The sequence below is a fragment of the Pleurodeles waltl genome, chromosome 8 (assembly GCF_031143425.1).
Source record: "Pleurodeles waltl isolate 20211129_DDA chromosome 8, aPleWal1.hap1.20221129, whole genome shotgun sequence".
In the NCBI taxonomy this organism is placed as follows: Eukaryota; Metazoa; Chordata; class Amphibia; order Caudata; family Salamandridae; genus Pleurodeles; species Pleurodeles waltl.
In genome coordinates this window covers 1,535,598,640-1,535,619,788 of record NC_090447.1, presented here as the reverse complement: position 1 = coordinate 1,535,619,788, position 21,149 = coordinate 1,535,598,640, and the positions used below count along the sequence as shown (strand labels likewise).

Below are 21,149 nucleotides of genomic sequence, written 5' to 3'. Positions count from 1 at the left end.
TGGAAGAAGTTCTAATTCTGCCATTGTCAGGAGTAAATGTCCAACCTTTCTTATTATGGGAAAATATTAGAGAGAAGCTGGTAAAAATCTTTAAAATATGCAGGTTAGTAGGTTTGCAGACTCAAAGGCATTCCAGCCCTGGAACTATTGCTTACTGCTTCCTCCAGCCCCAGTATGCAGATCTGCAGAAAGGTGGCAAAATAAGGAAATTGCTACAGTAGGGATTGAAACTCCAAGTATTCAAGCCCTACTATGGTAGTAGCCCTGGCATAATCAGAGAGGCTATTAATTGCTGCCATAATTTGTCGCCACACTACATGGCACCAAAGGGACAAGTAGATCTTTTTACAGGACAAGTAGATTTGAGAAGCAACCTGTCCCCTGGACAAGTAGATATTTTAATAAATTCCACACCCCTGGCCCTAGATCTCGAGGCCAGGGTGCTGCAGGCGAGCCTTGCCTCCTCGCAGGGTTCCTTGCAGCAGTGGGCACTGGGCATCAAGGGTTACCAGGCGGAGGGTGTACTCTAGGGCTCTTGTGCGGTTCTTTCTTGGAGGGTTCACCTGTGACCCTCCCTTCGAGGTTCCAGGGTGGCCCCAGATCTCGAGGCCTGGGTGCTGCGGGCGATGCTTGACATGCCAGACGGTCCTTTGAGACATGTATGGCGGGGCCTGTGCCAGGCTGCGGGCGCTTATCTGCCCGCCCTCCCCGCAGCCCCCACAAGCTGCCCGGCTGATCCTTTTTATGTATGGAGGGCGCTTCGAGGTGCCCGAGGCCTGGCACAAGGCACCTTTAGAAAGTTACTTTCTGGGATTTGTAATTTCTTTTTTCCTTTTTGCCCGCAGGCCGGACGAGATAAGTATGAGCCCGCGGCCACCTCGGAAAATGCCGCCAAGACCAGGAAGGGCAAGAAGGCGGCCAAGCAGAAGGACATGGACGAGCTGAAGAAGGAAGTGACGATGGTAGGTGCCAGCTTGTGCCCTCCCTGCTGGTCTGTGATAAAAGCTGTGCTTTGGGGTGTCGGGCGCATGGGCTCTTCCTCTGGGGCTTTGACTTTTGGGGGGGGCACCGGGGCGTTGGCTGCTTTTGGGGCGCACCGGGGCTTTGGCTGCTTTTTAGGGGGGGGGCGGGGGGGGCCCCACCGGTGCTTTGGCTGCTTTTGGGGCAGAGGGGGGTCACCTGGGCTTTAACTGCTTTTGGGGGGGGGTGCCACCAGGGCGGGGGGACCGGGGTGTTGGCTTCCTGGGGGGGTGGAGGGGCGGTGCTGGGCTGGGCGGGGCGTTGGCTTTGGGGCACATTTTCCTGATAGGCTCTGTGCCAGGCCCTGGCCTCCGCGGAGGCAGTGCATTGGGTACCAGTGACCCTTGGTTAGAGCCTGAACCCCAACAGACACCTTGCCTTAAGAGCTCGCCGCACGCTCTGTTCGTCACCCACGACGCTGGGTGCCAACTTGACCACTGGCACTAGTCTAATGAATGTTCTCTGGTTGGATTCCAGGCGGGCGCCCCTGTAGTGCTGCCCATCTCCCATTTGTAACCTGTTTATTTTTGTTTTTTCCCTCCCTTAGGAAGAGCACAAGCTAAGCCTGGACGAGCTACATCGGAAGTTTGGCACTGACCTGAGCCGGGTAAGTCCAGTGTTCGGTCTCTAGTCCTTGTAATGTGATAATTTGATGTAGGCATGGGAGTGTAACCGGCCCTTCGCCAGTTAATATGGTTATCAATGCCCCCTTGGAGGCGGTGGCGGTGTATTGCGCGCCCCCTGGAGCCAGTATCAGCAGTGAAGGATATGTGCAGTCTGTCCCCCAGCCAGTGTCTGCAGTGAGGGAAATGTACAGTTCATCCCTCGTAGTGTTTGCAGTGAGGGATGTGTACAATCCATAACAGGTTAGTGTCTGCAGTGAGGGGTATGGTACAGTTCATCCCTCATAGTGTCTGCAGCACGGGATGTGTGCAGTCCATCCTCGTCCAGTGTCTGCAGCGCGGGACGTGTGCAGTCCATCCTCGTCCAGTGTCTGCAGCGCGGGACGTGTGCAGTCCATCCTCGTCCAGTGTCTGCAGCGCGGGACGTGTGCAGTCCATCCTCGTCCAGTGTCTGCAGCGCGGGACGTGTGCAGTCCATCCTCGTCCAGTGTCTGCAGCGCGGGGCGTGTGCAGTCCATCCTCTAGCCAGTGTGTGCAGCGAGGGGCGTGTGCAGTCCATCCTCTAGCCAGTGTGTGCAGCGAGGGGCGTGTGCAGTCCATCCTCTAGCCAGTGTGTGCAGTTCGGGACGTGTGCAGTCCATCCTCTAGCCAGTGTCTGCAGCGCGGGACGTGTGCAGTCCATCCTCTAGCCAGTGTCTGCAGCGCGGGACGTGTGCAGTCCATCCTCTAGCCAGTGTCTGCAGCGCGGGACGTGTGCAGTCCATCCTCTAGCCAGTGTCTGCAGCGCGGGACGTGTGCAGTCCATCCTCTAGCCAGTGTCTGCAGCGCGGGACGTGTGCAGTCCATCCTCTAGCCAGTGTCTGCAGCGCGGGACGTGTGCAGTCCATCCTCTAGCCAGTGTCTGCAGCGCGGGACGTGTGCAGTCCATCCTCTAGCCATTGTCTGCAGCGCGGGACGTGTGCAGTCCATCCTCTAGCCAGTGTCTGCAGCGCGGGACGTGTGCAGTCCATCCTCTAGCCAGTGTCTGCAGCGCAGGACGTGTGCAGTCCATCCTCTAGCCAGTGTCTGCAGCGCGGGACGTGTGCAGTCCATCCTCGTCCAGTGTCTGCAGCGAGGGACGTGTGCAGTCCATCCTCGTCCAGTGTCTGCAGCGAGGGGTGTGTACAGTCCATCCTCGTCCAGTGTCTGCAGCGAGGGAGGTGTATAGACCATCACAGGTTACTGTCTGCAGTGAGGGATATGAACAGTTCATCCACGGCAAGCCCACCCCCGCAATGTCCTCCCAGTGTAGTGAAGAATGACGTGTGCTGTGCACCCCTGACCCAAGCCATGTCATCTGCTATGTGCATCGATAGATCTGCACAGTGCAGGCCCCCAGCCAGGGCATTTGATATGTACATTGATGGAAATAGCCTGTGTATCGCAGCTATGTTATCTGATGGTGCATTGATGGATGTGCACCCTGTGTATCCCAGCTGTGTTATCTGATGGTACATTGATGGATGTGCACCCTGTGTATCCCAGCTGTGTTATCTGATGGTACATTGATGGATGTGCACCCTGTGTATCGCAGCTATGTTATCTGATGGTGCATTGATGGATGTGCACCCTGTGTATCCCAGCTGTGTTATCTGATGGTACATTGATGGATGTGCACCCTGTGTATCGCAGCTATGTTATCTGATGGTGCATTGATGGATGTGCACCCTGTGTATCCCAGCTGTGTTATCTGATGGTGCATTGATGGATGTGCACCCTGTGTATCCCAGCTGTGGTATCTGATGGTACATTGATGGATGTGCACCCTGCGTCCCAGTCCGCTTCAAGGCGGAGCGAGCCTGGGGCTGTTTAGATCACTTGTGTATTAGCAGAATGCTGGTTCGAGGCAGGGAGTGCCCCAGTGATGGTGCAAGTGTCGTGCATCGGCTGTGGCATGGGGGCTCTTGGGTCCTCTGCGGAAGGGCACAGAACTTTCAGTACTTTACTCCACACGTTCTCCTAGAGCCAGCATATAGTTTTCAGCTCCTGGGACTTTAAGTCGCTATATTTCAGCCTTGTTTAGGCGCTAGGGGGGGTCCGCATGTATAAAAGTTTCAAATTGAGAGTTCCTAACTGCGATTTCATGCGAAATCTCAATTTCAAAAGTATGAAGCTCTTGAGTTTCCCTTGCAGTTGCCAGTGGGTCTATGGAACATTCACAAGGGCCCCTTTCCATTTGCGAACGGGTTAGCACCAGTTTGAAATTGGTGGTAAAATTTGCATGTTTTGCGACCGCATTTCGGTTGCAAAACATTGACATGTACCACTGCACTTCGGTATTAGGAAGGCACACCCTCAACACGCCGCTGCCTAATACTGACTCACAAAGACGCACTGCGATTCGCCACAGGTTGCCAAATTGCGATTTGGGTTTGGTACATGCCAGAAAGCGTTTGTGTTCACAAAAGTGTCAATTCCTGGGAATCTGCCCACTTGCGAGTGGTAAAGAGGTTTGTACATCAGGCCCCAGGTTACACAGAGATATGCAGTATTGCAGTTCTCTCCTTCGAGGGTGCATCGAAGGCCTCAGTTTGAGGCGCTGCACCGCACAGGCGGCCAGGCTGCGGCAGAGAGCTGCTAGTGCAGAGGAGTGCTTGGCACCGGGAAGCAGCGCCTCTTGTCTGCCTGCCAGCCTCCAGGCACTGCTGTGGATTCCTGTTAACTTGTGTGCACTGTGAGCTCGGCCTTATAACAAGCAGCTCTTTTGGGGGGGAAGTGTTACATTTTTTCTTAGTAACGAGGTTTCTTTTTATTCCACCTCTTGCAGCATCTGGACTTCTCCCCTGCACCCCATTTCCCTCCTAGGGTCTGTCCGAGTCTCTCCTAATCTTGTTACTGTCTCTTTCTGTCTAGGGTCTGACGACCAACCGCGCCGCAGAGATCCTGGCCCGCGATGGACCAAACGCGCTGACGCCTCCCCCGACCACCCCAGAGTGGGTGAAGTTCTGCCGGCAGCTCTTCGGGGGCTTCTCCATGCTGCTGTGGATTGGGGCGGTGCTCTGTTTCCTGGCCTATGGCATCCTGGCAGCCACTGAGGAGGAACCGCTCAACGACAATGTGAGTGTGCGCAGGTGCCTGGGGTACATGTGCACATGTGGGGGGGGGGGGGGGAGGGGGGTGTAAGGAGCCTGTGGTACATCTGTGCAAAGAGGTGTGTAAGGGGCCTGAGGTACATGTGCACATGGGGGTGGGTAAGGGGCCTGTGGTACATCTGTTTATAAGAGCACACTGGGTCTAAGGGGCTTGTGGTACATCTGTCTATAGGAGCACACTGGGTCTAAGGGGCATGTGGTACATCTGTCTATAGGAGCACACTGGGTCTAAGGGGCTTGTGGTACATCTGTCTATAGGAGCACACTGGGTCTAGGGCCTGTGGTACATCTGTCTATAGGAGCACACTGGGTCTAAGGGGCATGTGGTACATCTGTCTATAGGAGCACACTGGGTCTAAGGGGCATGTGGTATTAATGCACACATGGACAGACTGGATGTAAGGGGCCTTTGTGGTAGTGTGCTCACCCTGTCCTAGCAGCTGGTGGGCAGACCCTGTCCCAGTCCCCTGCCCATCCTGCTAGTGGGTAGACTGTCCCAGCCCTGCCATCCAGGCTGCCAGTGGGCAGACCCTGTCCACCCCCCCCCCTCCAAATCCTGCCTGCTAGTGTGCAGACCCTATCATAGCCCCCACCCCTGTCCCAGCCACCCACTGTGGTCCCCACCCCTCCTCTGTCCTGGCTGCTTGTGGGCAGACACTGCCCCAGCCACCCAGTGTGGTCCCCACCCGTCCTCTGTCCTGGCTGCTTGTGGGCAGACCCTGCCCCAGCCACCCCCCACCCTGGTGGCTAGAATGCGGACCCTCTCTCAGCCCCCCTTGTCCTGGCTGCTAGTGGGCAGCCCCTGTTCCAGCCCCCCCCATCCTGGCTAGTAGTCTGCACCTGTTCCAGCTCCTGTCTATTTGCTTTGAGTCACAGGACTGCATTTAGCTTTGCTCTAGGCATGTTTCAGGGCTTGTTTCATGTGTGTCTAGAGCTGCTTGTCAGTGGTGACTGCTTATGAAAGTGCCCTGTGCAAGCAGTGTTGTGCAAGATGACTCTGTTCCTTCACCCTTTCCAATAGCCAGCTCATGTTGATGCTTGGTGTTGATATTTTGTTGGATTGTGCTGCCTCCTGTTCTTAGCCTGCTTTCACATAGGATGTGTTGTGATGCATGTCACTATTTTGTTGTTCTCTGCTGCTTATGGCGTGAGTGCTTGGTGTTGGTATTTTTTTTTTACTCTGCTCCTTATGGCCTGAGTGCATGGTGTTGGAGTTTTTGTTTTGTTTGGACCCCACTGCTTAAAGCCCTAAGCGCTTAGTCTTGGTATTTTGTTGGACTCCTCTGCTAATTGCGTGAGTGCTTGGTGTAGATATTTTGGTGGACTCTACTGCTTATGGCCTGTGTGCTTGGTGTTGCTATTTTGTTTTTGGCTCTGCTACTTATGGCCCGAGTGCTTCCTGTTGGTAATTTGTTGGACTCCACTGCTTATGGTGTGAGTGCTTGGTGTTGGTGTTTTGTTGTACTCTGCTGCTTATGGCCTGAGTGCTTGGTGTGGTATTTTGGTCTCTGCTGCTTCTAGTCTAAGTGCTTGGTGTTGGTATTTTGTTGGACTCTGCTGCTAACGACCCGAGTGCTGGGTGTTAGTATTTTGTTGGATTCTGCTGCTTGCGGCCTGTGTGGTTGGTGTTTGCATTTTAATGAACTTTGCTGTTTACTGCCTGTGTGCTTGATGTTGGTATTTTGTTGGTCTCTGCTGCTTATGGCCTTTGTAGGACACTGCTGCCTCCAGTTCTCCCCTTACCCTGCTTGCAAGGAGGATGTGGTGTGATTATTCTCAAGGCTGCATGTATATAACCTGATTATATCACTCTCAGTGCTTCTGTTTCCTTTGTGTTTCTCTGTGGAATGTTGGAGGTGTTGGTGTTTCTTCACCTGCATCTTGTACTTTGAGTGGTCGGTGGTCTCCATCGCACCGGTTCTAATGTGCTCCCCTTTGTTTCTCCCTCCGTGTGTTACCCTAATGTTCTCTTTGCCCTGACTCAAATCTTTTCCCTGCAGCTGTACCTCGGTGTGGTGTTGTCAGCTGTTGTCATCATCACCGGCTGCTTCTCCTACTACCAGGAAGCCAAAAGCTCAAAGATCATGGAATCTTTCAAGAACATGGTGCCTCAGGTGAGCCGGGCGAGGGTGTGAGCAGTGATAGACTCCATGCCTGTGATCAGCCGTAGAGTCTGGGAGGTGGCCTAGAACTGGACTGGGGAGACTCGTACACGGTCCAGGATTGGTATGAGAAGGACGTTGCAGCCTTTCAGATTTTGTCTGGGTTCCTACTTCTAGCTTGTGATCGATTTGCAGGGATGTAGAATTTAATAGAATGCAAACTTGTCCATGAAACAGATTACTTCATAAATCTACTTGTCCTGTTTATTAAAAAAAACACTTGTCTCTGGTGCCACGTGGTGCGGCAACAAATTATAGCAACAGTCTCAATATGCAAGATCTCTAACAGCTTCTCTGATCATGCCAGGACTCATACTATAGTACAGTTTGAATACTGCAATTGAGACTGAAACTATTTTTGCCAATGTTTGGTATAAAGGTGAGGGCCCAGGAGCTCTCACAGCAAAGTTTTACAAAAACCATGTGAAAACAAGAAACAGATTGACAAAACTAAAGGACTGGCCACCAATGTCAAACCTATTGGTTTTGTCAGTGCTTGTTTATTTTCATGTTTTCTACAATCGTTTTGAAACTAGTAACTGATTTTTCCATTATAAATATATTTCAATAATACTAGCATGCATCAACACAAGTTACTCAAATAAATAGTACCTACAATTTCACAGTAGTTCAACAATTTTTTTCTAAGTTGCTTTTTTGTGAACATTTTGTTTTGAAAGCAAAGAATCATCAGTCTTGATTTCAAACTTCGGCATATATCTGCATCTAATCAGAGAGCATTCTGGGAGCATTATACAAAAGCCTTTTATTGTTAAACTTTGCAAACGTGTGTACACACTTGTATACTGTAACGAGTCAGTATTACAGTCCGAGAACTTTAACATTTCCTTAGATCGCTCACCAGAACAATAAAGGCTTTTCATTAATGAACCATAAATAAAGTTCAAACAGTATTAACAGACGGACACAAATATTACCTCAATTGCAGACAATGCCCTTCCATGATCCATAATAAGGCACCCAAAGGGTCTGTGCTGCAGGGCCTACTTGTCCCAAGGATAAAATAAACATGAAAACTTGTTGTCCTTGATCCTAAACAATATGTCCTGGGCATTGGGCTATAGGAATTAAATACCCCTTTGCCTTGAGAGTCTAGGAGATGATCTGGTTTGCGGGCAGAGCGCCTCGCATAGCGACTAGTCCTGGTGGGAGAGCACAGCCTTCTGGATCTTGTCTGGATCACTTATCTCATGTCCTCGGTTGGAGATTCTGTGTGTGGCTCGCCACCCCAACTCTGGACAATCTCCCAGTGACAATTCTTGGGATCGACTCCTGGTACCTATGTCTTCGCCATTTGCTGAGTGCCTGTTCTTGCATCATAGCACGATAGTGATGGTGATAGAAACAAAGCTCCTGTTAGTTTGAGGTCCTACCGCTTGTTCGGGCCACTGATTAAGACGCTCACTGTAAATCTAGGCTCATATGGTATAGTGGAGACAACTGACCTCAAGTTTCCGAGATCCATGCATGACTAGCTTATCCAGGTGAGGTTAATGCATTATCCTGGAACTTTCATTGTTGACTTCTTTTAATAGGATAAACAGGGGTACACGTACCAGAATGCGCAGCAAACACTGTGTGATCAGTTAGTGCCTTGCTTCCTCACGCTGTGCTTGCTGTTGGATTCTTGGTGATGGTTTAAGGGTCTCCTCTGCTCTAACAAGCCAGACCATAAACACAGATGTTCTTGTGCAGTTAAGAGACTTGGGCGCTTTTAGCAAAATGTTCTTCAAGGACACAGTATGGGTTCTTGTGCATCCGGCTTCTGGCACTGGTGGTGATGCTGCGGTCACCCTAATCTTCATGTCACTCTTGTCTCCCATCTCAGCAAGCTCTGGTCATCCGTAACGGAGAAAAGCTGAGCATCAACGCGGAGGGTGTTGTGGTCGGTGACCTGGTGGAAGTGAAGGGTGGTGACCGAATCCCCGCGGATCTCCGCATCATATCTGCTCACGGCTGCAAGGTGAGTTGGTGTGAGTGGGGGCTTTGCTTCTAGAATGGGGTTAAGTAGTTACTGTAGAAAGTGGGCTTACGGCGGAGCTGGTGAGGGGCTTGGGGTTGATGTATATGTATAGCAGCATTCCAACTGGGTCACAGATGAGGCTGTTTGCTATGTTTGCACACATTCTTAGTTTTTAGTCTAAAGCTGTTGTCACTCTGCTTGCTCAGTTTGGTGTTTCCTTAATAGGTATTCTAATGTAAACGGTGAGGAAACATGCATTTTGCAGGTTTCACCTCACTTTTTTGCCCCCGTTCGGACTAGTAGGCACTGCTGAAATGGCTCTGAAATGCCCTGAGCCCTGCTAATCAGGTCTCAGTGCATGTGCTCTGACCTTTTAAAAGGATGTAGGAAAGTACCTTCATCCTGGCATGGTTACCCCCACTTTTTGCCTGTTGTCAGTATGTTTTGACTGTGTTCACTGGGATCCTTCTAACCAGGACCCCAGTGACTGTGCTCTCTCCATTTTAAGTTTGCTTGCTTGGACCACAAACACCCCACATTTGGCATACTGGTGCCCCATTATAGGTCCCTAGTATATGGTAACCAGGCCATTGGGGCACCAGGGGTCCTCCATGGGCTGCATGCAGCATGTATTACGCCACCCATGGGAGCCCATGTAAAATGTCTGCAGGCCTGCAATTGTAGCCTGCATGAAAGAGTGCATGCACCCTTTCACTTCAGGTCACTGTGAATCACCCCTATGGCAGGCCGTCCTAGCCCAGAGGGCGGGGTGCAGGTCCCTCTGTGTGAGGGCACCCCTGCATGAGCAGCTACGGCTCCATTTATATTGACTTTAAGTGCGGTAATGGTAACTCCGAACCTAGGGATGTTTGGTATCACATTGGAATCACGTCCAATACTGGCAACAGTATCTGCATATATGATTCCATGCACTCTGGGGGCTCCTTAGAGGACCCCCAGCATTGCTCCTACCAGCTTTCTGGGGTTTTCAGGCAGCCCGAGCTGCTGCCACCCCTCAGATGGGTTTCTGCCCTCCTGCTGCTTGAACAGCTCAAGCACAGGAAGGCAGACAAAGGATTTTCTTTAGCAGAGGGAGGTAACATCCTCTCCCTTTGGAAATAGGTGTGACTGGCTTGGGAGGGTTGGCCCCCTCAAGCCAGTGGTATGCTTTGAAGGGCACATATGGTGCCCTCCTTTCATAAACCAGTCTCTGCTCTGGCACGAAACTGGACAATGGAAAGCAGATTGACCTCTCACCCCGGTATGGTGCACATAGCTCCTCCAGTGTGTCCCCTGGCTCTGCCATCTTGAATCCAACGTGGGCAGAGGCCTCTAGGAGCCTCTGAGTGGCCAGGTCAGGCAGGTAACTTCACTTTTTTATTTTTTTTTGGTATATGGTCTGGGCTTCCCCTAGGGTCACTACTGTCTATTGCTATTGCACTGTTTTCTATTGATATTTATGCCTATTTCTGATTACTAGTTTATGTATTTAGTGTGTTTACCTACCTCCTGTTGGAGTATTGCCTATCTAGCATTTTTGGTACTGTTACCGTAATAAAGCACCCTTATTTTTGTAACAGTGTTTTCTTTCATGTGTGTAAGTACTGTGTGATTACAGTGGTATTGCATGAGCTTTGCATGTCTCCTAGATAAGCCTCGGCTGCTCATCCACAGCTACCTCTAGAGAGCCCTGGCATCTAGGCACTGACTACACTAATCAGGAATACCTGGACCAGGTATAAGGTGTACGTACCTCAGGTACCCACCATGCCAGCTTCTTACAAAGGGTACATGGTTGATTGGTGTATACCCCATTGTCATAGCCTAACTTACTGGAAGTCCCTAGTACATGGTACCCAGGGGCTGCGAGTCTGAGTATGCCTCAGGGATTGCAGCACTTGTTGAGCCACCCTCGGCGTGATGAAATGAAACACGGCTGCTAATCTGTCACTGCAGACTGGAAGGGCGGTTTTAAGCTGCTAACTCCACTTTACCTTGTAAAGCAGTGGCAAAGCCCAGGCTCCCTTTCTAATGTGAAAGTCACCCCTAGAGCGGGCCTCTCGAGTCCTAAGGCAGGGCGCAGCATATTTATAAAGTGAAACATGTGATTAACCTATTCTAACAGTATAAACTTGCAGCTGCCGTTTTTACTGGGGGAGAGATCGGTAGCCCCGTTGGCAAGTACAGAACATGGACAACTCAGCTGTGCCAACCTCTGAATCGGACTGACAAAGTTGGTACTTCAAGGTATCAAGCAACACATTACATTAAGCTGGACTTGATGCCCAAGTTTAAATTAATGTATCTTGCTGCTACATGCAACTTTTAGAAAGTTGCCAATCTGTTGCTGTAGCCTTCCAGTGGCAATTTACCGAGGCTGTGAGACCGCCTTCCACCTCCCACCTGGGAGACTTGTGAATGACGTCTGGTAAAGGTAAGAGTAGAGGCCTGCCGCTGGAGAAGGTATTACTTCCTTGCAGAAGGCCCCACACGGTGTTCTGAAAGGTGAGCTTCAAAGGGGAAGCCTGGAAGGAAATGCCTTTTTGTTCATCACCCCCAAGTTTTTGGACTGATGCGGCAGGTTTTTTAACTGGTAGTGCAGGGGGGCTTGGTAACCAGGTCTCTGTGCCAGTGCCCTGGTCTTAAAACGTGCATGTTTGGTTTATAACTGATTCCCACAAATCTAACTTGCTTGTAAGCCCTAGTATATTGAGCTAAGGTTTAATAAATGACCCCTACCAGTCCTAAAGGGGTAGGTAATGGTATTACACGGTAGGGTCTCACCCCCACACTGTATAACACACCCCATTTCCTTACACCGGCCAACCTCGGTTTATGTGGCGCAAAGTAGTAGGAAGCTGAGGGTTCCTTTAAGGGGGAGTTCTGGTTGAAGGTATTTGGACCTCCTGGGACATGGTGAAGTGCTGAAGGCCAGGACATAGCCTACATGTCTTCTGGCAGGTCGTGAGCTCTCCACTGAGACGTCCGTGTTCCTCAGTATGTGACCTCCTCTGTCATGGGAGTTGACTTCCCCCATTAAATGGCTGCCTGCAGAGGATGGCTGGTGGAACTACACCCTATGTGCACTGTAGAGTCACCGTTCATCTAAAGACTGAGGTTTCCGAACCGTCCGCTGCATGTTGTGAAGGTTGGAACTGACCTAAAGTAGGCGCCTACTATGGATGCTGCACATCTCTAGGGGGCGCTACTGCAAACTTGTGGTTTTGGGCTGCTAAACTTTCTGGAATATGCAAGCAGTGCAGGTTTGAAGTTCAGCTTTCACCTGCTGGCCACATGGGTCCTGTTAGTGTAGGGTCTTGTGCCAGCCAAGACTTTGATTTTACTAAAATTATATGCATGGTGTACTTGTAAGGTCATGCTAGTTCTACAAGTGCATCCTTGGGGACTCGCGCCACGTGCTGCTTCTAGTGTCGCTGATGTCGGGAGCACAGCCCCATGGAGTAGGCGCAGTGAAGGGACTTTGGTGTTTACCTTTGACCCAGTAGTACTTCCCCTGTTCTGATCCCTCTCGCCTGCTCTCTTTCTCTGAAGCCTGTTTTTATTTGCTGTGTTGTAGGTTGACAACTCTTCCCTCACTGGCGAGTCCGAGCCACAGACCCGGTCGCCTGACTTCACCAACGAGAACCCGCTGGAGACCAGGAACATTGCTTTCTTCTCAACCAACTGTGTGGAAGGTGAGTACCACCCCGCCTAGGACTTCAGTGGGAGGACAGAGCACGCGCTGATTTGGTTCCATGTCTTTCGCGCCTTGGTTCTGTGGTTCTGCTGCAGGGCAGGTCCGGCTGATGGAGGGGGCACCGCATTGTTGCACCTTCTGATCTTGAAGCGACCCTCCAGAAATGCTGTGAGCACTCTGCGAGTAGTTTGAGGACATTCCTGAAAATAGTCTTGGTGGTCCAGATAAAAAAAAAAAAGGGTGTGGACGTGGGGTCTGTGAACAATTAAAGGATGGGCTTGTGCATTAGTGAAGCGAAGGCAGATGCTTGCAAGGGGGTCTGGAGATGGCCGCCCTGGACCCCTCCTTGGCCCAGAACAAGCCTTCCTTTCACGTTCTCCATCAAGGTGGCCAGTTCGGGGTCTGAACATCTAGAATTCGGTCAAGCAACCTTTTGCTGTTGGCTGCCCACCGTTTTCCAGGTTGTGGGGTGGTTTCATCTTTGCTGGCTTGATGTTCAACACGTACTCTCGAGCGCTGTGGAATCTCCTACCTGAAGGTCCCGTGTCTTCAGCCGTTCAGGGGAGGGTGTCGCGTATCTGGCCTGCCGTTGCTGGCCCTGAGTAACTTGTCTTTATTCTTGCAGGCACTGCCCGTGGCGTCGTCATCAGCACGGGTGACCGTACAGTCATGGGCCGCATCGCCACCTTGGCCTCTGGGTTGGAAGGCGGCCGCACGCCCATCGCCATCGAGATCGAGCACTTCATCCACATCATCACCGGGGTGGCCGTCTTCCTGGGCGTCAGCTTCTTCATCCTCTCCCTCATCCTGGAGTACACCTGGTTGGAGGCCGTCATCTTCCTCATTGGCATCATTGTGGCCAACGTGCCCGAGGGACTCCTGGCCACCGTCACGGTAAGAACTCCTATGGCGGAGGATGCCTGTGGTGGACCTTCCGTCCTTGGCAGAGCCTGGAAGCCACCAGAGATGGTTCGCTGATCAGAAGCTCTTTCTGGGCTGTGGCTTCTGTCTCTGCTGCAGCCTGAAGGGTTTCTTGGGGCCTAGAAGTGTTTTACCCTCCACCCAAAGCTCGGTGGACAGTGCCCCAGCGCCTGTGAACTCTGGTGTAGACCTGGTGACTTGTCAGTGTGTCCCACTCTTGAGAGCCACAATTGATGGACTCCTGGTTCCCAAGTTCACCTTCTCTTCGCCTCTTCTGGGACTAGCAGAGGCTTCTGCACCAGGGGACCTAGGGTTTCAAAGCGCTACTCCAGCTGTCTCTCATCTTCAATACTGCACTTGTCCTGTGTAGACCCAAGTGGACCGTTCACTTTATTTCCCTCCGCTGGTCTTCACATTGGGAATGAGGGGGGTGGGGCGGTAGGTTAGGTCTCAGTCCCACTGATGTCCTCTTCCCACCCTCTATCCTAGGTGTGCTTGACCCTCACGGCCAAGAGAATGGCCCGGAAGAACTGCCTGGTGAAGAACCTGGAAGCTGTCGAGACCCTGGGCTCCACCTCCACCATCTGCTCTGACAAAACCGGAACCCTGACCCAGAACCGAATGACCGTGGCCCACATGTGGTTCGACAACCAGATCCACGAAGCAGACACCACCGAGAACCAGAGTGGTGAGTGGGGGGGGCTTCCTGCCCAGGGGGTGAGGGGCGCATTACTGCGAGAGACTGTCATTCATCACTAAGGTGGGGTTCCCTGCTGGGGGGCATTACTGGGAGAGTCTGGCATTCAGCCCCATGTGGGGGGCTACGAGGGGGGTGGGGGGGGAGGGCAGGTATTACTGGAGTGTCATTCAGCCCCAGGTGGGGGGCTCCCTGTGGAGGGGCATTACTGGAGTATCATTCAGCCCCAGGTGGGGGATCCCTGCTGGGGAGGGGCATTACTGGAGAATCATTCAGCCCCAGCTGGGGGTCTTCCAAGGGGCGTTACTGGGGGGGGGGGTCCTTGCATTACATGGGGGTCGGGTGGTTGTTTAAGGGTAATTGAAGCCTGGTCTGGGGGTGCTCGGATCTGGTCTTGGGGTGAGGAGGCGGAGGGGGTTGCCGTGCCCTTGTTTTTCATGCTGCTTCAGTCTCAGACCCTGGCCTATAGCTAAGGCCCGGGCAGTTACCAATCTTTCCTAATATCCTGATCTTTCCTACAGGCGCTTCCTTCGACAAAAGCTCGCCCACTTGGGTCGCCCTTGCACGCATAGCTGGCTTGTGCAACCGGGCCGTCTTCCAGGCGGGCCAGGACAGCACGCCCATCCTGAAGGTAGGTGCCCTGGGGGCTGCACATCCTGTCCTGGGACAGCTGGCACAGGGTGGGAAGCCCTGGATGCTGCCAGCCATGGGCCTGTTAGCACCTCTGCCCTCGGGCTGACACGGTCCCAGGCGCTAAACCGGCCCAACCTGTCAAACCGACCCGACTGCCACATTCAGGCGGCCTGAACCCTCCAGCGTGGGCTGTGAAGCGTCATAGCGCCATCTCGGCTCCTCGAGTCCTGGCAGAGGCCGGGAGTACTCGTCTGTTACTCCAGGGTACAGCTGCAGTTCACTCTCTGCCTCAAACCATGTGCTCTGAGGTACAGCCAGCCCGGGGAGAGGAGTCTTCGAACTAGGGGGGGGGGGGGGAGGGGGGCAGGCCCCCTTGGGGGGGGGGAAGGGAGGGAGCTCTAGTGATCCTTGGAGGGACCCCTCCACCCCATCCTCAGTTCTATTCACACTGTGAATGCTCGTTAGTAAGGCCCCTCTGAGCAGAATGGTGTATTTGGCATCGTGCATTGCATTTTAAAACAGTAAGAGAACTTAACTGCAGTGTTTAAACGAGTCGACACAAAGTTAAATGTTGGCACTCTAGTATAATAATGGTGAAAAATTCAGAGGGTCCCCTATTTTTTTCCCGGGTGGGGATGGGGGGTATGTGGGGGGGGGGGGGGGAGAAACACCACATTAAAAGGTTTGTAGACTACTGAGCCACACAATGGTGTCACTAGTGCAGTGTGTACAAGACCCCTTGCCAGGCACTGCCCCACCCCCACAGTTCCACCGTCTGAGTAGATGAAGATCTTCCCTTCACATCATTTTGTGCTCTCTTTATCTCCAATTCAGAGAAATGACACCATTGAATGAATGAGTTAGTGGGTGGGGCAGGCAGCCGATGTGTGGCCAGTTGGGCTCCTTGTGCGCACACTATAGTGTCCTACACGAGGGGTGTTCGGACTCCAAAGCCCGCTCAGGTGGCACTGCACGTGGCTTGCAGTGTTACCATGGGTGTGCCCCTTCGTGCCACTGCTCGGCCTGTGGCACCATTGTGGGCTGGGAAGGGCTCGTGAGGAGTCGGTCACTTTTCCACCTCTTGCGATGCGATTTCCTTAAATGGAACAATGTTGCCCTGTGAAGTAAGGACCTTTGTACCCCTGTACTTGTGCGATAAAGCGCCTTGCTACGTAACGTAAGTGTATGCACTGCTTGCGGATTTTCAAAAGGCTCCACAATGAAATGGTTTGTTACGCTTTGGTGTAGCGCCTACAGATGGTGGCCTCCCTAACTCTGTCACAGCTCTCAAGCGCCTACAAATGTCTCCCTCCTCTAACCCTGTCACAGCTCTTGAGCGCCTACAAATGTCTCCCTCCTCTAACCCCGTCACAGCTCTCAAGCACCTACACGTCTGCCTCTTTCCTGTACCCCGTCACAGCTCTCGAGCGCCTACAAATGTCTCCCTCCTCTAACCCCGTCACAGCTCTCGAGAGCCTACAAATGTTTCCCTCCTCTAACCCTGTCACAGCTCTCGAGAGCCTACAAATGTCTCCCTCCTCTAACCCCGTCACAGCTCTCGAGTGCCTACAAATCTCTCTTCTATCCCCGTCACAGCTCTCGAGCGCCTACACGTCTGCCACCTTCCTGTACCCTGTCACAGCTCTCAAGCGCCTACACGTCTACCTCCTTCTTGTACCCCGTCACAGCTCTCAAGCGCCTACACGTCTGCCTCCTTCCTGTACCCCGTCACAGCTCTCGAGCGCCTACAAATGTCTCCCTCCTCTAACCCGTCACAGCTCTCGAGTGCCTACAAATCTCTCTTCTAACCCCGTCACAGCTCTCGAGTGCCTACAAATCTCTTCTAACCCCGTCACAGCTCTCGAGTGCCTACAAATCTCTCTTCTAACCCTGTCACAGCTCTCGAGTGCCTACAAATCTCTCTTCTAACCCCGTCACAGCTCTCAAGCGCCTACATATGTCTGCCTCCTTCCTGTACCCCGTCACAGCTCTCAAGCGCCTACATATGTCAGCCTCCTTCCTGTACCCCGTCACAGCTCTCAAGCGCCTACACGTCTGCCTCCTTCCTGTACCCCGTCACAGCTCTCAAGCGCCTACACGTCTGCCTCCTTCCTGTACCCCGTCACAGCTCTCAAGCGCCTACACGTCTGCCTCCTTCCTGTACCCCGTCACAGCTCTCAAGCGCCTACACGTCTGCCTCCTTCCTGTACCCCGTCACAGCTCTCAAGCGCCTACACGTCTGCCTCCTTCCTGTACCCAGTCACAGCTCTCAAGCGCCTACACGTCTGCCTCCTTCCTGTACCCAGTCACAGCTCTCAAGCGCCTACACGTCTGCCTCCTTCCTGTACCCAGTCACAGCTCTCAAGCGCCTACACGTCTGCCTCCTTCCTGTACCCCGTCACTGCTCTCAAGCGCCTACACGTCTGCCTCCTTCCTGTACCCCGTCACTGCTCTCAAGCGCCTACACGTCTGCCTCCTTCCTGTACCCAGTCACAGCTCTCAAGCGCCTACACGTCTGCCTCCTTCCTGTACCCAGTCACAGCTCTCAAGCGCCTACACGTCTGCCTCCTTCCTGTACCCCGTCACAGCTCTCAAGCGCCTACACGTCTGCCTCCTTCCTGTACCCAGTCACAGCTCTCAAGCGCCTACACGTCTGCCTCCTTCCTGTACCCAGTCACAGCTCTCAAGCGCCTACACGTCTGCCTCCTTCCTGTACCCAGTCACAGCTCTCAAGCGCCTACACGTCTGCCTCCTTCCTGTACCCCGTCACTGCTCTCAAGCGCCTACACGTCTGCCTCCTTCCTGTACCCCGTCACTGCTCTCAAGCGCCTACACGTCTGCCTCCTTCCTGTACCCAGTCACAGCTCTCAAGCGCCTACACGTCTGCCTCCTTCCTGTACCCCGTCACTGCTCTCAAGCGCCTACACGTCTGCCTCCTGCAACCTTTCGAGGCTCACTTTGCTTTGCTGTTTCCCCTAGAGAACAGTCGCCGGCGATGCGTCCGAGTCTGCTCTTCTGAAGTGCATTGAGCTGTGCTGCGGCTCCGTTAGAGACATGAGGGATAAGAATAACAAAGTAGCAGAGATCCCCTTCAACTCCACCAACAAGTACCAGGTGAGTGGTCGGAGGTTCAAGCGTCGTAACCCTCCTCCTGTAGCCAGGTTCGCGGCTTGGGCTGCACTAGCGAGGTGGTGACGTTCTTGGCATGAGCAGTGCAGGTGCCCGGCCTGAGCTGCCTTCAGGCAACGAGCTGCTAAGACTCCTTCCACCTTGCACTAGTAAGTCCCGGCCTGAAGTCTGACGCAGTCTGCTGCTTGAATAGAGATGAAACTTTGCTTTCTTAGACTCAGTACTAATGCTATGCAAGGCGTGCTATTATTCGTTGGATTGGAGTTTTCACGTCTGTAGGTTCGAGGTGAATACTCCAAGTTTGCACTTTCAGATTGTATCTAAATATGTTCTCATTCACCTGTGCACAGATTGATGTGTGGAAGCACGGCAGCAGCCTACACTGGAAGAATTTGCTTTTTCTTATTTCAGGCAAACCGATGAAAAACTAGTCTCTCCCTGTTGAACTTGATGGGCAAATGTGTCTGTAGATAGTGCTCAAAGCACTCTTTGGTAAAAGAGCCTTCAAAGCAGGCAGTATTGCTAGCCCTCTGACCACTGTGCCACAGCAACCACTGGGAACATCACTCCCACTGCCCCTGTGCCACTGCACTTACTCTGAGGTTCACTTGTTCATGTAGGATGAGTGATGTGTTTTTTTGTTGTTGTTTTTTTTACGTTGTAGCTGTCTGTCCATAAAAATGCGAACCCCTCGGAGTCCCGCTTCCTGCTCGTGATGAAGGGTGCCCCGGAGAGGATTCTGGACCGCTGCTCAACCATCCTGCTGCAGGGCAAAGAGCAGCCTCTGGATGAGGAAATGAAAGATGCTTTCCAGAACGCGTACCTCGAGCTGGGAGGACTGGGCGAGAGAGTACTTGGTAAGAAAAGTTGCTGGTGGTAAACTCCTTCACATTCCCCCCTCACCTAGTGAGTGAAGAGACTTAAGGCACCTTTATGGCTTCCAGTGGAGCTAGGGCGGTCAGGCTGCTGTGTAGACTTGTGCACGCAGCGCCCCGGATATAAGCAGGTGCACTTTGAGTAAGCCTGGTTGGCGATCCTACATTGGCAGTATGGGCTTCTTCAACCAACTTGAATACACCTAGAGCCGGAGCACAGCTTATAGGTGAGTACTCCCTACCGTTAACAGCCTGTTGCAAAGATTAGTCTCCCAGCTCACTGGGGAGATGCAGAAGGGTTTGTGGTGTTTAGCTGGGGTCTCCCTACTCTTGGGCATCACTTACAGTAGTGTGCGCAGTTCTATGGAACATGTCATCCCGGCTGGCGCTGCCATGCTCTGCTCTGGGCATGAAGGGCATCACCAGTGGCAGCAGTGAACCATCACGTGAAATCCACGTCTGCAGCCAGTGCTCAATTTATGTGTTAAAAAAAAAAAAACATGTGCTAGAGCCCTGGTCAGGAGGTCGCTGCAGCCCGCAGCTCCCTTTTTCCCCCACCAGCGCTGCAGATGACGCAACCACTACTAGTGACATCACACTCTCACAAATGGGACAATTCAGACTGTTGGAAGCCACCCAAAGCTATAAGAATGGCGTGGACAACCAATATTAGTTGTTATTCATGGATATTGCATGGATATAAACAGCTGTTGTTCTGCTTATCTCTAAATTACACAAACAGCACCACCATGTGGCAGCTGTCATAGGTGCCGGTGCTGAGCACTGGAAACCACCAGTTCAAGTTAAGCACAGTCTGCAGCCTTTTGTGGCGGTGGCTGGTTGAGTTTACAACTAAAGGTTTGGGAATGGGCTTCAAGGGGGTGACCTGGATCTTTATCTGACCACATGAAGGTCCGGTCTGTGGCGAAGTGACCCTGCTGGCTGAAGTCCTCTGTAAGCCCGAGGACCCCTCCGCATCACTAACCCACCTCTCTCCTGCAGGCTTCTGCCACCTGGCCCTGCCGGACGACCAGTTCCCAGACGAGTTCCAGTTTGACTCGGAAGAGGTCAACTTCCCCACGGAGAACCTCTGCTTCGTGGGCCTGATTTCCATGATTGACCCACCTCGTGCTGCAGTGCCGGATGCTGTGGGAAAATGCCGCAGCGCTGGGATCAAGGTATGAACCTCAATGCTTGTTTGTGTGCGTTTAGATGGGCTCGGTGGTCACATTTTGTATAGTGTGTGTGTGTGGTTTTTTTTTTTTGGTTTTTTTTTGTGTCACTCACTTTAATGCTCCATTTCCTTTGTTTTTGCTCTGACCTTCATGCCGGCAGTTGTGTACCTCGCTGAGCCATGATGAAGAGTTTTGGGCTTAAGACTTTCCTCTTACAACAGGGAGTTTCCCATTCTGGTTTGCTGATGGTAGAAGACTCACCCATGCATCACAATTTTTGTGGTTGACTTTAGAGGTGAAGAAGGCGGAATCTAGGGCTTCTGAGGAAGCTGGTGTAGGACTGCATTTTACTAGTGTCTTGATTTAATTCTCATACAGCAAGCTCTTCGCAGTGTTTTCATGAGTTGCTTTACCCAAGTGCCAGACCCCCTTTTGCTGGCCACACAATAGACTGGGACCCTGCTGTGGTGGTTGAGGTCATTTGCAGCTGGTAGACTGGGGTCCGTCCCACTGTGGCTTGGAAACTGGACCAAGTAGAACCCTTTCCGCCCTTGACTCCGGGATAGTGAGGGGGGGGGGGGGCAGTCGCTGGCTTCTCCGGGTGGTTGTGTGTGCACAAGAGCTGAAGTCAGCCAGGCGACACAGTGACTTGGAGATGCAGCCCAGTTCTTGGATTTTTGTAACAAGCAAATAGATTTACACAAGAAAAGTGAGTAGTAATTAATCCAATGATTAGTCCCGGGTTGAGTCCTTGCTTATGTTCTACAAATCATGTTCCCTCCTGCTCGGTCTTCCTCGCCCAGTAACGGCTAGGCACAGGCGTGGAGTATCACTCACTTTCCCTGGGCTCCTTTTGGTAGCAAGTCTAAAGTATGTGGTACATGTGGCTTACAGGCCATGCCTGCCTAGGAACCTCCTTACCTTGAACAACTAACTAGTCCCACCCTTCCCCCTAGTTCTACCAAATGCCACCTCTATTACGAACTAATCCGGGTCTCCTTGCGAAGCCTTCGTGGAATTTCTAAAGGTAGCCCCGTCTCATCCTCATCATTCCAGTGCCTCTCCAGCCGCAGGAAAGCAGGCAATACACTTCCACTGTCTC

The 21,149-nt window shown here is 52.4% G+C and overlaps 1 protein-coding gene across 2 annotated transcripts in view; it reads left to right on the top strand.

Moving 5' to 3' along the window:
• Positions 1-21,149, top strand: part of LOC138248944 (sodium/potassium-transporting ATPase subunit alpha-1) — a 67,208-nt gene that overhangs the window by 34,598 nt on the left and 11,461 nt on the right. For both annotated transcript variants that reach the window (XM_069202973.1, XM_069202974.1), the window contains exons 2-13: positions 846-962; positions 1,568-1,627; positions 4,536-4,739; positions 6,775-6,888; positions 8,786-8,920; positions 12,498-12,615; positions 13,243-13,511; positions 14,028-14,226; positions 14,757-14,866; positions 17,848-17,982; positions 18,662-18,854; positions 19,875-20,050. In XM_069202973.1, coding sequence (XP_069059074.1) covers positions 846-962; positions 1,568-1,627; positions 4,536-4,739; positions 6,775-6,888; positions 8,786-8,920; positions 12,498-12,615; positions 13,243-13,511; positions 14,028-14,226; positions 14,757-14,866; positions 17,848-17,982; positions 18,662-18,854; positions 19,875-20,050 — 1,830 coding nt within the window. The remainder of the gene's footprint in view (positions 1-845; positions 963-1,567; positions 1,628-4,535; positions 4,740-6,774; positions 6,889-8,785; positions 8,921-12,497; positions 12,616-13,242; positions 13,512-14,027; positions 14,227-14,756; positions 14,867-17,847; positions 17,983-18,661; positions 18,855-19,874; positions 20,051-21,149) is intronic.